This window comes from Fistularia commersonii, chromosome 17, assembly GCF_037954325.1.
Source record: "Fistularia commersonii isolate RoL2024-O1a breed Wild chromosome 17, RoL_Fcom_v1.0, whole genome shotgun sequence".
NCBI lineage: Eukaryota > Metazoa > Chordata > Actinopteri > Syngnathiformes > Fistulariidae > Fistularia > Fistularia commersonii.
The window spans coordinates 15,534,708-15,550,789 of NC_141300.1; the positions used below are offsets into that span (position 1 = coordinate 15,534,708).

The 16,082-nt window shown below is 41.2% G+C and overlaps 1 protein-coding gene across 1 annotated transcript in view; it reads right to left on the bottom strand.

Moving 5' to 3' along the window:
- Positions 1-16,082, bottom strand: part of ptprq (protein tyrosine phosphatase receptor type Q) — a 34,569-nt gene continuing 18,487 nt past the window's right edge. The window contains exons 25-43 of the mRNA XM_086163701.1: positions 13,333-13,467; positions 12,364-12,550; positions 12,049-12,287; positions 11,896-11,965; positions 9,456-9,614; positions 9,004-9,292; positions 8,852-8,925; positions 8,645-8,744; positions 7,630-7,758; positions 5,979-6,005; positions 5,763-5,844; positions 5,596-5,686; positions 3,864-3,940; positions 3,515-3,649; positions 3,308-3,433; positions 2,186-2,331; positions 1,959-2,094; positions 651-774; positions 1-572 (exon numbers count right to left, since the gene is read on the bottom strand). Coding sequence (XP_086019827.1) covers positions 535-572; positions 651-774; positions 1,959-2,094; positions 2,186-2,331; positions 3,308-3,433; positions 3,515-3,649; positions 3,864-3,940; positions 5,596-5,686; positions 5,763-5,844; positions 5,979-6,005; positions 7,630-7,758; positions 8,645-8,744; positions 8,852-8,925; positions 9,004-9,292; positions 9,456-9,614; positions 11,896-11,965; positions 12,049-12,287; positions 12,364-12,550; positions 13,333-13,467 — 2,364 coding nt within the window. The 3' untranslated portion in view covers positions 1-534. The remainder of the gene's footprint in view (positions 573-650; positions 775-1,958; positions 2,095-2,185; positions 2,332-3,307; positions 3,434-3,514; positions 3,650-3,863; positions 3,941-5,595; positions 5,687-5,762; positions 5,845-5,978; positions 6,006-7,629; positions 7,759-8,644; positions 8,745-8,851; positions 8,926-9,003; positions 9,293-9,455; positions 9,615-11,895; positions 11,966-12,048; positions 12,288-12,363; positions 12,551-13,332; positions 13,468-16,082) is intronic.

Consider the following 16,082-nt stretch of genomic DNA (forward strand, 5'->3'; position numbering starts at 1 on the left):
GAACCTCGCCGCACGCCACCGCATCATACAGCTACACAGATCAATACTACAAAAACACAAAAGATGCTTTTATTTTCGCTAATCACTCTCGAGAAAGGCTAAACAGGTCTGAAGGTCGGTCCACTCCTCAGTAAAGTCGGGGATACAAAGGGGAAGGTCACCGTTTTGGCCCAACAAGATATCTCACAAAAAAAATAAAAAAAATACATGGAAGATTTGAATAAAAGTAATTACAAAACACGCTGATCTCAGCTTGTGGGAAGTATCTGTCGGCTCATCGGTGTGATACACTTAGATGCTTCTCTGTTATTGTTTCTGAGTTGCTTAGACCCAGGCGTTCCAAAGCGCCCCAAGACGCCGTGGAAGGGAGGAATGCTCGGGCAAGTGGGCAGAAGCGGAGCAACATAGTTTCGCTCGACTGATCGGCCATTCAGTTCAGACGTCGCTGTTCATCTCCTGTTGGTCCTCCTGGGTGGGGGAGGCCAATCCCACTGACCCCAACTTATACTTCGTCCGTAGCCAATCATTTGGGCCTTACATGGTTGTCTCTTCCCATTCCAGTTCAACATCACCTGGAGACCAGTATAAAAAAATGCGGTGAGTCCCAGTTTTTTTTTTTTTGAGGGAGTGTCGAGTAGGATATTGTTTACCTTCCATGGCATCCAGGGAGTCCATCTTCTCCAGTGCAGAGTAGCTGACAAACCAGATGGATTGACTGTTTCCTTTATTATTTAGCAGCTCCAGCATGCTTTGGTGCAGAAAGATGTACTGGGCCTGGGACAAATATGCACATATGATCAAATCCCTAACAAAATCAACTATGAAGAAATTATCTTAAAAGTATCTTAAAAGCATGCTTACATTTGCAAGACATGACTTTCAAATGTACCGCACTTTGTGTGAAAATAAACTATAAATTACCCGAAACAATATCATTGAGACAAAAAAAAAAATTGTAAATATATAAATGGCTTCATAAATATCAAAATCATTCAGGAAAAAAAGGTTCTGAATTTTTTATCAATTTTTATTATAATTTTTTAAAATTATTTATTAATTATCTATCTGTGTGTGTCTTGTGACTGTTATCACTCAATCCTGGGACCTTAAGATACACACACACACACACACACACACACACACACACCCACGAGTATATCGTATGTATTTTATGTATGTGAGTGATTTATGGCAATAGCTTTTATTTTACTGTACAACAATTTATCTGAAAAACATTATTGAGCCAAAAATTAAAATAACATATATAAATGCCTTTTTAAATGTCAAAATAATTTTGGAAAACATTTTATTAACCAATCTGTGTGTGATGTCTTGTGATTGTTCCCACTCAATCTTGGGAGCTTGAGGCACACACACATATACACACACACACACACACACACTAAAGGACTCCATCCTTGCAGTCTTGAAAATGATCCCTCCGTTTAGAGAAATATTTTGCATAAAATAGCAAAGTTCAGTTTGAACTTTTAAGTTTACCCAACTGTTTTGACAGATTGCAAAAAAAGCTGATTTGGGCCTGAACGTCAGCGATGACCCTCGTATCAGCGGCGTGCTTTCTGAGGAGGGTGATCTCAGGCTGGGCTTTTTCAAGAGACGGGGAAATCCTTCACATCACGTAACTTTAATCCACTGCCAGATAACTTTCTTTGTCAAAATGAGACTTTTTCAAATATTTCTGACTGGGGTGAAAATAGGACAGCTACACTACCATTTTTCAAGTCTTTGAAGATTCTTTAATGCATTGGAATAACTTAACCCTCATATTATGTTAAGGGTCAATTTGACCCATTGGGTCATTGGGTGAAATGGGTCAAATTGACCCTTAACATAATATGAGGGTTAAGAAAAAACATTTTACTAAACCACTTTTGTTCATTCTCTCAAAGGGGGGAAAATTAACCGAAGAAGATTATGATGTTTTTACTCGTACTAACCATGTTCTGTACCATACACATCCTCTCGCTGCGCAGTTCTGCCACCAGGCCGTAAATATCTACAAAGTCGTGATCTCGGACGTGCTGAACGAGGTGGTCGAGAGCGATGAACACGCCGGTTCGGCCCACACCGGCGCTGGGGAGACCGAGAGAAAGAACCGTCGAATTTTCACAGCAAACGTTCGCTTTATTCGCGCCGTTTACGGATCGACGAGGTAAAGTTGTACCTGCAGTGCACGGCTATCGTGGCGTTGTCATGCCTGTGCGCTCGGACAGCTTTGACAAACTTGATGAAAGTGCTGCAGGACTCTGGGACGCCGTGTTCGGGCCATGAGGTGTAGTTGAAGTGGCGAACCAAGATGTAGTGGCCATGCTGTGCGGAGGAAGTCACAAAAATGCTCTGTTAATATTTCAAATACACATAAATACTCTTCAACTGCATGTTAATCATAAGACATTTTCATATTTACATGTGTACAGTAGTTCTAGCCTTACTGTCCTTGCTGCTGTTAACAGAATGCATTTCCTGAAACAGTGGGCCGAAATATGATAAAATATAATTATAATAATAAAAAAGTAAACAATAAACAGACTTTAAACAGAGATGCCTCTCAAAAATGCTCGTTATTTGACCCAGTACATCACCTGGGCTCGGGGTTCACCCTGGATCACGGGGGCTCATATCATCCCGAATCTCGAATTAAAAACCTGCTTTTTCTTGGATTGCATGAGGAAACCAGAGAGGAGCATGCAAACTCCACACAATAAACACCCTCTTGCAGAATCTAACCTTCTGGCTATGAGACAGAAACACTCACGACTTCACCACCTTGTACCTTATTTATACAGAACAGCCAAAGCAATAGTAGTATTTTAGTACCTTCTAATGTGTCTGGAGGCTCTCAATCATCCAGGTTATGGTGAAGTCTTGTCGAAATCCTCTCATCGTGGCAGCCGGACTTTAATTTCTTCACTTGAAGACGCTTCACCCTTCATCCAAGAGGCTTCTTCAGTTCAGCTCACAACGCCGGCAGTTATATTTGGAAACTCCCCACAGGTCATTAGAACTGAAGAAGCCTCTCGATTGAGGAGTGAAACATCTTCAAGTGAAGAGAGTCAAGTGCAGTTGCCACAACGAGGAGATTTCAACATTATCTTCTAACTTTTGTCTGAATGTCGACTTGTTCTGTATATCATATTTCAGACACCTCTGAAATCATAAAAACACGCAGCCAACATCTCTATTCGCTTTGCATTTAAAAGCAAGAAACTACACAAGACTTCTAAAAGAGACGTCTTACTCCGCTCTGTAAAGTACGCTGTGCGTGGGTGCGCGGCTTCGTGCATACCTTTTCTACCTTCAAGGTTCTGACGGTCCAATCGGGCAGGATTTCTTCCGACACTTTTGAGATAAGGATGTCGCTGAACACCGACATTGGCTTGTTGTCCTCCGGCCAGTACTTGTGACACCGGATCTGAAAGGAAACCCCAAACGGTTAGACGTTGGTGATGTTGGAGCAGCGGAAGAATCTGACAATTCGTGCGTCCTGACTCACCCTGCCTTTCTCATAACACTGCGTCAGCATGGCGATGGTCCGGGTTCCCGTTTCCCAGATCATCCTCCAGAAATCTGCCACCGTGCCGGGCAGAGGACCCTGGGTGGCGATGAATTCATTGGGGCAAAGGTAACCCTTTGCAAACAGAAGATTAAAAATACCATTTATCACGGGTTATCGCGTGCGCTTGGAAACGAGGCCTCGGTGAATGTCAAGGGGAATCGGCGGATTTGAAGATAACCGCATCGATCTATTTTGGGCCAAACAATGAAAAAGAACAGAGAAGCATCCGGCGCACGGCAATTTTTTTTCTTAATCTGATAATGACTTATAATGTTACGGTACTCACCGAGACAAAGCTGGCGTTGATGTAGTCGGACCCAGCGGTGCCGGCCTCCGACAGCAGCTTCACTCGGTTGTTATTATCTGGACGTAACAGAATGAGAAGACGGTGGCGAAATGTGCGACGTGCAGCTGTGCGTTGGGTTTGTACAAGCGCAATGGCCGAATGATCCCTTTTTAATCTGTTATTCAGATGCACGAGGGGAGGGGGGGGGGCATGTTCAATATTCTTTGCACTATTTTGCAAAAAACAAACGGCTTACTGATATTTCAAAAATTTTTGTCCGTTATATTCAAAAGTTGATTATTGTAGTTTAGAGAGTTTGATGAATCCAGATGTTTTTACAAGCCCTTTTCAGGAACAGCAGACGGCAACGACACCGAAATACTTAAATATGACTTTAAGATTTGTCTTTATTACAGCGGCAGAATATTCAAAATAGTTTTACAGTCTGCTGGTTTTTCAATTATTTGATTTGGTAAAGATACATTTTGGTTTATTAAAGAGTTGTGGTAAATATACAAAAGGGAAAGGTCGATAAGTTTCTCACAATTGCTACTTTTTTATTTTCAGTTATGCTCAATTTAATTTTGGGGGGAAAAAGATTCAAACACACACACTCACACACACTCACACACACAGACACACACACACACGCTGTCAACCTATTCTAAATGCTAATGTCGTTCTTCGAATGCTTAACTGATCATTTCAATTGGCCATTTTGGATTGCAATGTTGCCTGTTTTTGGGAAGTTTTGACAGAAAACTGGAAAATGTTTGTTGGAATTTACAGGTTTTCCAAAATTTAAGGCACACCAACTTATCGCGCAGTTGATTTTTAGACAATCCCTTTGCAATTCAATGCAGATTTGCAAGTGATTTCATAACAATCACAAAAGATGCAATTTACCATTTGGAGAATGATGTTTGTGTGATTTATCTATAATGGACAATTTATCAATCTATTCCAGTGGTTGAAATCCTCATGCCTTAGTGCCGGGCAAAACCGATATTTAGAAATCCTCGCATTTCTGCACTTTTTTAAATCAGGCCAGCGAAGACGTATGGTTTAGAGTCAGTGACGAGAGATGAGAGACGTTGAGGTTTTCTTTGGGAGTGAAGAAGATGGATAGGATCGGGAGCGAGGCCATCAGAAGGACAGCCTGTGTCAGATGTTTTGGAGATAAAATCAGAGCCTTGTACAGCAGAGGGATATCGAAGGTCGGAGGCTGAGCGGAAGAGCCAAGAGGAGATTTATGGATGAAGTTAGTGGGTGTGAGAGAAGAGGATGCAGTGAAAATGATTTGTTGTGATTGGAACAGCAGAGGGGAAAAGAAGATGATATCTGAAATAAAAATCATGCGGATTTGGTGTTACAGATTGACTAATGATGTGGTTTAAAAAACTAAAAGTTTGCCACATGAATATTGTGAATTGTTGTGAATTAGGTGGAGTTTATTTGCAGTTTAACAGGACATGAGCAAGGTGGGAACGACGCTATTGGCCAATGTTTTTTGTTTCGAGCTCGGCACCCATGCTTTTAATTTGAAGGGTGAAAAAGGAAGTAGCCCTGTGTTTTTTTTTACGCTTTTTTTTTGTTTTCCTCTTTAAGTTGCTCTATGCTGAGCTAAGCTACTCATACATAGAGAGAAGCTTCCTCTGGACAAATCAATGAGTAGCTGTATCAGATTTTGAAAGATTTGCTTGCTCCATCTTTTCCGCTCAGTTTTGCTCACATGGTTTGATGTTGGGGAAGCGGTTCTTCGATTTATTCCAGGGAAGATCAGCATCCGTGGTAGCCATGTCCTGCAGCAGCTTCGGGAGCTCCTTAAGAGGTAAGAGGGGAAATGTTTGTATTCACATCAGCTCACAAACCAATGCGTCACACTTCGAGGTCACTCACAGCAAACTCCTCCTGGAACTTTGAGTTGTCATTTGCGCACAGATCCTCCACATGCTGCAGAAAAGACTTCTTGTTGACGGGCCTGATGAAGAAAGCGAGACATACGGACACTGAATATCTTGGGGCTGATGAAAAAAACATATAATTAGCGGTAGAGTGCATATATTTTATATCACGACAACGTGGTGAATTTGTCATTCGCGCAGGACGACTTACTTTAGTGATTTCCTGTAACTGAGGAGCCTGAGTGAAAACAGACACACGTATCAAACAAAACAAAAAAGTTAAATGGGAAGTCACAGCTCGCTGGTATTTCTGTACATCAGAACTCCTTCAATCAGAGAATGGAAAGTATATTGTATTGTCACTTTAACCAAAGGAGGTCTGACCTTTTCTAAAACGATCCCGGTGAATTAAATGTGACAGCGTAACAGTGAGCTTTGTTTCAGAAACAACAGCAGCAAACTTAAATGGATCCTATAGATATTCTTTCTGCATTGCTGATGGAAAGTTATTGATAAAGCATATATTTCACAACCCTCACAATACCAGGCCCTCCATACCAATTTGGAGATAGTCTGCGAGCGAACAAATATAAAAATTCCAAAAAAGCTGCATCCGCTCCCAAAGAAGCTGCCAGGTATGGAGGAATACGAGATGTAAAGTTAAAAAAAAAAACAACCAAAAAACGTAACCCCGCTGATTAAATCAACTGCCAAGCGCCACTTAAAGTTCAATAAACAAAACGGATGATTTATCGCGAGTCTAGGGGGGTTAATCTGATAATCATGCACCATGTGATGCATGTTAAGCGGAAAAGAGCATGCAGCCAAAAAGAAGCACAGCAACCACATGATCTCAACTTACTGGATGACATATATCTCTTTGCGTCTGAAGAAGAAAGAAGAATACCTGATGGGAGAAAAGTGCTCATTGAGAGAAAATCTATGCCTTGCAAAAAAAAAAAAAAAAAAAAAAAGTAAAACGTGCAAATCGATTAATCAAAAGAAAGTGAATACAGCCATTTGGTGACACGTGACAAGCACAAGTGTGTTATTTTATTCGTATTTACCGAAGTCTGAAGTGTGACGAAGGATTACAAAGGGGGTGCGAGCTTACAAAACAGGGATTCAGGCAACATGCAAAATAAACACGGCAGGTAAAATGATCGGAAATCCTTTATGAGGGATCAGTAAAAAAAGACGAAAATCACTTTTGGTATTGAAACCGAATACGTTTTCATACGTTAGAGACAGCTGGAGTCACGTTGAAGCTCTTTCATGTGTTTGGCTCTTTTCTTATGGGCTGCTGTATTTGAGATAATCTTCTTGTTCCTTCAGTTTCATTTTAATATCTGCACTGACCCTTTATTCAGTGGGTGATGGCATTTTTTTGGCATAAAACCCTTCTGTTCTTCTTAAACAAGAATAATAAATGTTGTGGAGATAACATTTATCGTTTTAAAATGACATCGTGTTTTTGAGCCAAGACGAAAAGAATTTGAAATCATACTATTTTCCAGATTTGTACCAGCCAGCAATGACCTTGATGCATAAAACTAGTGAAAAAAAAATTCCAAACAAAGTTTGGAAATGGAGAAACTGCATGATAAGCACTCCGGCAGAACTGTTTAACAACAACAACAACAACATTAAAACCGTAAGAACATGATGAGACACCCGATTTTGTTGATGACATAGGCAAGGAACTGAAAACGAAGGGGAAACCAAGGAACAGAATTTCTGCAACTTCTGTTTTCCGCACTAACTATCCCAACACGAGACAATGAAAGGGCCGACCGGAGCAGATTTGTATTCGTGTCAGGTGACAACTTATAACGACCAAAAAATGAAGAAAGAGAACCAACCGGTTGAGTTTTTCTTGTCTCAACTCCAGATCGGCGACAGCAATCAGCTGATCCAGCTTACACTTGGTCTCTATGATCTCCGCCTCTCTGGGTGAATACGTACCTCCCTCCTTCTTGCGTTGATGGATCCTGAATAGGATGACAAACATTCATCCTCACTACCTCGCCCCGTTCACATGTCACGCCCCAACTCCGCTGTCTATCTTATCTTTGCCGGTCCCAGCCTGCACGCATCCTGCCTATTTTTGTTTGTTTATTTTATTCTTGTCATCGCTATTGTCACTCTGTTTATATTGTACTTTAGTTCTTGTTGCCTATTTTTCACTCTCACTGTCCATTCTTATCGCTGATGTTATTGCTGTTGCTGTTTTCCCTGCTGTCTATTTATTCGTGGATGTCTTGCAGTCTTTGTCTTCTAACCCTCTCTCTATATTTATATTCATATTTATTTTTGACACTATAACTGTTATGCTGATGTGACAAAGGAATTTCTCACTTATCTTATCGTATCTTATCTTATCTTATCTTATCTTATCTTATCTTATCTTATCTTATCTTATGCTTTATTTTGTCTAAAATCCTTTAAAATGCAGTGCGTATTAATCCGTATGTGAATTTGAGTGAATGCTGGGCACGGCGTAGAAATAAGTCAGAAAAGAATGTTAACAAAAACACAAAGAAATTATGTCAACATGGAAACAATTTCAGCTCCACTTTTTTTTCTAATTATTAAAATTTTTTTTTTTTTGGGCCTGTTTAAATATTTGAGTTCAAACATTCATTCATTATCCATTCATCTTATCCCGCACGATCACAGGGACACATATAGAAACATCTCTCATTCTGATGTCGGGGGAAATTTAGGATCTCCAATGAACTTACTGCATGTTATTGGGATTGTGGGAGGAAAGCGCAGACTCGGGGGAGAACGTGCAAATGCAACGCAGCAAAGATCTCCTGGTGGAATCGAACCAACGGCCTCAATATTCATCGCACAAAAAATACAAAGTCTTACTTTACTGATCCGCAAATGACGATGATGAGCAGCACGGCCAAGAAAAAGGAGAGGAGAACACCCAGAATGATCTGCTCGTCTCGAGTCAACAGTCCTTCCGCTAAAGACGATGAAATGTTGCAAATTTGCAAAAAAAGGAGATAATCAGGAAGGGCGGATTATATATAGTATGGGAGTCTTAAGTACCACAGGGTTAAGTTTAGGTACCTGCAGTTTTGACATGGTCGGAGTAGTCCGAGTCCGTGTATTGACCGATGATGTTTGTGGCTCGGAACTTAAACCTGTTTGAGGAACAACGTCAGTCCCCTTTCCCAATTCAATGAGTTGCCGCGTTATCGAATTCCGTGCGATTCACTCACACGTAGACGGTATTGGGTCTGAGCGGTCCGTTGCAGAGAGGCTTCGTCCGATTCTCTTCCGTACAGTCATCCTGTTCTCCGATCACGTACGTCTGTGCCGAGGTGTGATCGCCTTTCACCGCAGGCCGGCGTTCCCCAGACGCGCTGCGACCTTCTCTGATGTGCGTGTCCGAGCGCGACACCTCGTCCGACGCACATGTCGGGTTTGGAAACCCCCCGTCGGTCAGGTAAGGGGCAGGGTGGTCAAAATATGCATTCTTCCAGGTGGTCACATTCATGATGTCCTTCACTGTGACAAAATGAAGGTTGGGCGGAAACAGGAGGCGTGTGATTGCTGAGCAAGTGTAACATTAAGATCGTGCCTGAGGTTTAAAGCTTAAAGCTAAACTCTGACCAATGACTGAGTGTATTCAACGAAAAGTGACAGTGTCAATGTTTTTGAGGCGTCATACCCCCTGACTCGGCCACGATGACCTGAATTTTTGCGATTGGTCCGTTGTCGTCACTATAGAAACAGGCAGGCATGCGGATGGTGATACTCCTGTGGGTAACCATGGCAACCCCTCTATGGCCCAGCACTGCCTGGGGTCTTTGAGTTGGCTTGGCTGGGGCTGAAACACACACGCACACATATACGCGTGCGGATGTAGAGGTGTGCGCACGTGCATGCACATGGATGGAGTCTTTTACATTTGTAAAACCGGTCCGGATGGCGGCAGAGGAGCTGCTCCTCCATAACGTCAAGAGAGATCTGACAAATTTGTCGAGTTTCATTTGCAGCATCAAAACAAGTCCGGGTCACGTATTGCTTTTTCACCGAGCACTCGGACTCCGCAGCGCTCTGTCTTGCGTCCACAGTAGAGGAGCTCTTGAGACGACCACGTCCGCACAAGCCTATGATTGTAATAATGATCCTGTCCTTTGTGATGACTTCATAGGTCAAATGTAGAGGACCAAGCAAAGAATCTTATTATATTAAGACAAGGTTGCCAGAGTGCTACATCAGGAAGAATTAGCTGCCACTCTGGAGCGTCCTACTCTGTGACATTTAGCACAAAGAAGACCTGAAGACTGCGCTGACTGTTTTATAGATCTGTAGTTGACGGACGGGTTGTCAATGTTAGGGGTTGCTCACAACTAAAACAGCTGTAGCTGGCAGTTGATGGGATTACCCAAGAAAGAATTAGAGTTAAAAAAAAAAAAAATTTTCCTTTTGGCTACTCCCTTCTCTCTAGCCTTCTCCTCTGCATCCTTGTCTCTCAGAGTAAAACTAAATTCATGTCCACGTCATCGGTTAAAGTCCTCTTTGGCCTTCCTCTAGGTTTCTTGCCTGGCGGTTCCAACCTCAGCATCCTTCTACCAATTTATTCACTACCCCTCCTATGTACATGTCCAAATCGCCTCAGTTTAACTTTATCTCCGAATCATCTGACATGTGCCGTCCCTCTGATGGACCCGTTCCTTCTCCTATCCATCCTCCTCATCATTTTCGCCCTCTTGTCTTTTTCTTGCCGTCAAAGTCTCCAAACATCGCCGGTCTCACAACTGTCTTCCACACCTCACCTGCCAGTCGGGCTGATGATCTTTTGTCTAAATTACCCCTGACACGCCACTCATTTTAATCTCCTTGAACACATTTTTTCACCTCTTTTCCACCCTCTACACAGCTTTAGATTGTTGACCCTGAGTACTTAAAATCCTCCTCCTTCTTTATATGCACTTCCTGTCGCCTCACCGTTCCACTTGAGTCCCTCTCATTCACATAGGCGTATCCTTTTTCCAGGGCATACCCTCATCTCCATGATATTCCTCCATCTGCTCCCCGTTCTCACAACAGATCACAATGTCATCTGCAAACGTCATAGCCCGTTGTGATTGGTGTATAACCCCATCAGCCCGTCCAATCACCGTTACAAACCGGAAGGGACTCAGAGCTGATCCTTGATTGGGTCCCAACTCCACGTCGAACTCCCCTGTCACCCCGAACGGCACATATCACCCCTGCCGCGCAGCACTCCTTGTTGAGATGCATTTTGTAATAACAGTGCATTTTGTAGTAAACGTCCAAAACGTAATAACTTTTTCATTTCATTTTATAATAAAGTCGCATTTTGTAATAAACTGCCCCAACGCATTTTGTAATAAATTTTGCCGCATTATGTAATAAGTTATTACATTTTGTGAAGATTATTACAAAATGCACTTGCAACTTTTTTATTCTCTAGGAAATGTAATAACATGGAATTTATAGAATATTCTGTTGATGCAACCTTTGAATAGTGTACTGATAGTAATTGCTAAGTACTGCTTCTAGGCTAATACAGTGATACTAATAATAGGCCTAGCTTTTATAAATACTTTAAAGTAAAATGAAATACAATTAACAAACAAATAAACTATGCTTTAGAATTGTTATTACATTACATTACATCACATTACATTTGGCAGACGCTTTTATCCAAAGCGACTTACAATCGAGGACTAGCAAATACAAGATGCACAGGAAATATACAGAACAGTAAGCTGGGGTTAGTTTTTTTTTTTTTACATAATGCACCATGTTATTACATTTCCTAGAGAATAAAAAAGTTGCTTGTAATAATCTTCTCAATATGTTATTACATAATGCGGCAAAATTTATCACAAAATGCGTTGGGGCAGTTTATTACAAAATGCGACAGTTTATTACAAAATGCGTCTTTATTACAAAATGAAATGAAAAAGTTTTTACATTTTGGACGTTTATTACAAAATGCACCGTTATTACAAAATGCGGCTCAACACTCCTGCATGTCCTGCACCACTCTTTACATGCTTCTCTACCATTCCAGGCTTCCTCACATGGCGTCGCGGTTCCAGTTTGAAGGTTTATTACGATATCAGAATTTGTACCTTTGATCCCTGTCGTGATCTGGATCTGTGGGCTGGGTGGACTCCTGCCGGCCCCGTTCTTTGCCGAAATCTAAAAACAGAAGAATAACAAAAAGGGGTTAAAAGTATGAAAAGTCTGACGTGCGCCTCTTTTAGTCACCTTATGCAGCTCACCTGTATGCTGTAGCTGTGACCTCCCTTCAGGCCCTCGATGACGGCGCTCAGCACATTGTGGTCTTTCTCGGTGATGTTGAGGCTGGCATTCTTCACAAAAGTGTCCTTTTCATAGATGTGTACATAATAAGCAGTGATTTGTCCATTGGGCTCCTCTGGCGGGGTGAAGGTCACATGCAAACGGTTGACCTCGTCCGGAATGATGGATATCACCACGTTCTTGGGTGGATCTTTTGGTTCTGAGGATGAAGAAATAAGTATTGATAACCGAGAAAAAAAGTAGTTCGATCATCGATATCAACAGATGTTGCATACCTTCCTCAAGGGTTTGAAACTCAATCGGACCGATGGCCTTCCCATCCCTTTCAGCATATTCCACGTGACCAGTAAAGGCAGTGATGGTTACCAGGTAACGGGTAAAAGCGGTCAAGTTGGTCAAAATGACAGCAGTCATCTCCCCCGGAGCCCGGACAAATGTATGATTCATACCCGGACCTTCCACCTGTACGGCATATAGACTAGAATGTGATTTTTTTTTTTTTATACAGTAATTCTAAGGCCAAAAAAAAAAAAACATCCGCCTCCAGTTCAGCTATTTGTTAAATGTGATCAGTGTGAGGACCTGCACGAGATACGACGTTGGTCCAGCAAGAACAGCCGGGGAGTCCCACGCAATGTGAAAACTACTGGAGGTGGAGGTCACCTTCAGGTTCTGCGGAGGATCATCGGGGTCTGGAGGAATGACGTCAAATATGATGTTTAAACATCTTCACACACCACCAGTGTCGTGACTCGTATGAGGCTGATCACGGACAGAAGCTCAAACAGACCACTTGCTGAATTTCATGTATATAAGTAGCAGCGTCGAATAACGCAAAGCCGCACTTTTTACATGTGTTATTTGAGCAAGCACCATTTTTAGTAAACAAAAAACGCTGCATTAAAAGAAAATATGTGGAACAAATGTAACACTCCCACTGTGTGCACCACTGGAAAAGGTGTTATTTTCAGCTTCCTGCTAGATTTCAATGAAATATGGCTATCATCATTAGATGCTCTAAAAATAAATTAATGAAATGAACCTTTCCTTTTTTTTAGACTGGAAATAACAATGAAATGTCTCGACTTGATTATTGAATATCACACTTGGAGGGGGTCTAACTAATTGGTAGATCCACAGAAACATATTGCAACACACGATGTCATATTCGTGCTGTTCTTACGGCCAGCAAGGGTGCGCGTGTATTCCCACGCCGTATATTCTCCCATTCCAGCCTTTGTCACAGCGGCCACTCTGAAGCGGTAGTATCTGTATTTAAGCAGGGAGTGGAGTGTCACTCCGAGGTTCTCCTCAGCGCCGTACGAAGCATTGACTGACACCGTGATGTTGGAGTCGACACAGTCATCATTTTGGTCCGGCTGCGCGGTTGTTAAAGCGTCTGTCTCACAGACAGTTGAAAGCAGCTGTGCAAAGACGTGGTATTCTTTCAGCACCCCTGGAATGGAAAGCGGCGGGGCCCACCCAAGTGTCACATTGGTAGGTGTGACCTCGGCGATTGTAAGGGAGTGAGGGGCAGATGGGACTGGAAAGAGATACAAGGACGATTTGGATTCATGGAATTTAGCATCGCAAGCACAGTAACCTGTGACTAAAAGATAGGACTCATATATACTGCTCAAAAAAATAAAGGGAACACTTGAACAACACAATGTAACACCAAGTCAATCACACTTCTGTGAAATCATAGTGTCCACTCAGGAAGCAACACAGATTCATTTTGACTTGTTTTAAGGACATTACATCAAAGTTGGATCAGCCTGGAGTTTGTTTTTACACTTTAATTTTGAGTGTGATTCCTAATCAGACCTCCATGGGTTGATACAATTGATTTCCATTGATCATTTTTGTGTGATTTTGTTGTCAGCACATTCAACTGTGTAAAGAGCAAAGTATTTCATAAGAATATTTCATTCATTTAGATCTAGGATGTGTTTTTTAAGTGTTCCCTTTATTTTTTCGAGCAGTGTACATAAGACTGATTACCTGATTCAGATAAAGTGGAAGCAGAGCAGTTTATTCGTTCTCCTGCTCCTGCAGAGTTGATTGCAGCCACGGTAAATGTGTATTCCTGCTCTGGGATGAGCCCCATCACGGTATACTTTGATGTGTTGGCCTGGTGCTCCCTGGATTGCGAGTCTACATCAACTAGAATCTCATAAAAAAGGATCTGTCCATTAGGGTTGGCAGGAAGATCCCAAGACAACTGAACTGAATCCCAGCTCACTCCTAAGCAGGATAGGTTCCCCACAGCATCAGACACTGCATACAAATAGAGAACGGGAGACAGTTATATTGCGGCGCTAAAATTAGCTTCATCTTCTTTCACTCTGGTTCAAGAGCATAAAAACAAATCGAAACAAACTCCTATGGTTATCATTTGTACAAAGGCTGTTGAATTATTTTTACGAGGATTATTGTTTTTTTATTTTTAAATGACGTTATAACAATATAAGTTGGAATAAAATGTCTGTTGAATTATTGGTCACTACTGAGAGAGTAAAAATGGGGATGTGTTATTTTGTTGATATACAGGAAACCCTTCTTTCATCTAATCCACAGACTTTCCAAGTGCTTTTTTCTGGCAGATCGTGCTGTAAAATCAGTTCTTGTAAGACATTTTTGTTGTTTTGGAATTGTCTTGATCTAGTGTGCACATTAGATATTATTGTCACATCTATCGGTCCCTGGAGGACGGTCATAAAGAGATCTATGGAGTCATCTATTTCTATCCCCCATTTAAAGGCTTTTGGGAAAAAATTTTCTCATTTAAAAACAAGGGAATGAGTGCATACGTAGACTTAGGTTGGCTATTGGGTTGATTTTCTGATTTCATTCATTTAATTTCTTTATGCATTTTTTAGGGGACCGTGTACAAAATCATTAGGCATGCGATCAACTTGTCTGGTATGAAAGTTATATGTGACACAAAAAAGGTTGGGGACCACTGATTTAGACTATCCTTTCTAATCAATATAAATACATATTAGTTTATTAATTTGTACTCGTATCATTCACAAGGAAAGGTTAAGCATGGAATTTAAAAATTCATAATATGATCTTCCAGTAGAGTGAGCGATGTCACATGTGGAGTATTGGAGAAACAGCTGCTACTAAAAGTAATAGTCATGGAAGCTATTTTGTGGATATTTGTTTATCGCGGAAAAAGAAAAAGGAGTCCAACACTGATAAATCCTAAAATGATTCTCTTACTGATTCATATGAGAATTATATGAGTTAAGTAACTGTAGTTGCGCTGGGTTTATGTATCACGCTAGCTACTAGCATATCAATATAGCAAGAGTTGTCTCGATGCTAACTCCAAAGTTAGCATCTAGTTGGATTGGTATCTGATGTCGACCACGAAGTTTTATTTTCTGCCTTTTTTTACCCAGATAAACAGACATAAATTCTCATAGAGAAGCAAAAGCCACTTGGGTTTTCTCAATATTTGTTATTTTGACAAAAGTATGATGTTATATTACATTATAGTTATGTAACAATGACATGAACTATCATCAGGTCCAGAAACGAAAACAGCTATTCAGTTACCGTGTCAGAATTGTGTGTTTATGACAGGAATATAATTTAATGTTAAGCTAAAAATGTTGATTCTGAATGCAACACCTCTTTGAAAATACGTTTGTTTGCTGTGACATGCCGCAGATGATAATATTTTGTTTGTGTAATGTTATTTTCTTTTGCTAATGTTGAATAAACATGGCGCCCTAAGTTGGACCCACATTAATAAAATGTTTCTTCCCACCCCACAGCCACTGCAGCGTCGCAGGACAAATTGCTATGGACTCGTATCTTTGGACCTGAGGTAGGTCTGACTATAGTCCTCGCTCGAATGTTGCATTTCTCAGTTGAGAACCGCAGTAAAAGAAATCATTGTTTCAACGTCAAGAGCCATATCACAATTTAAAAAGCTTTCCTTTTGCGGGACTGAAAATACTGAACAAATAAAGAGACA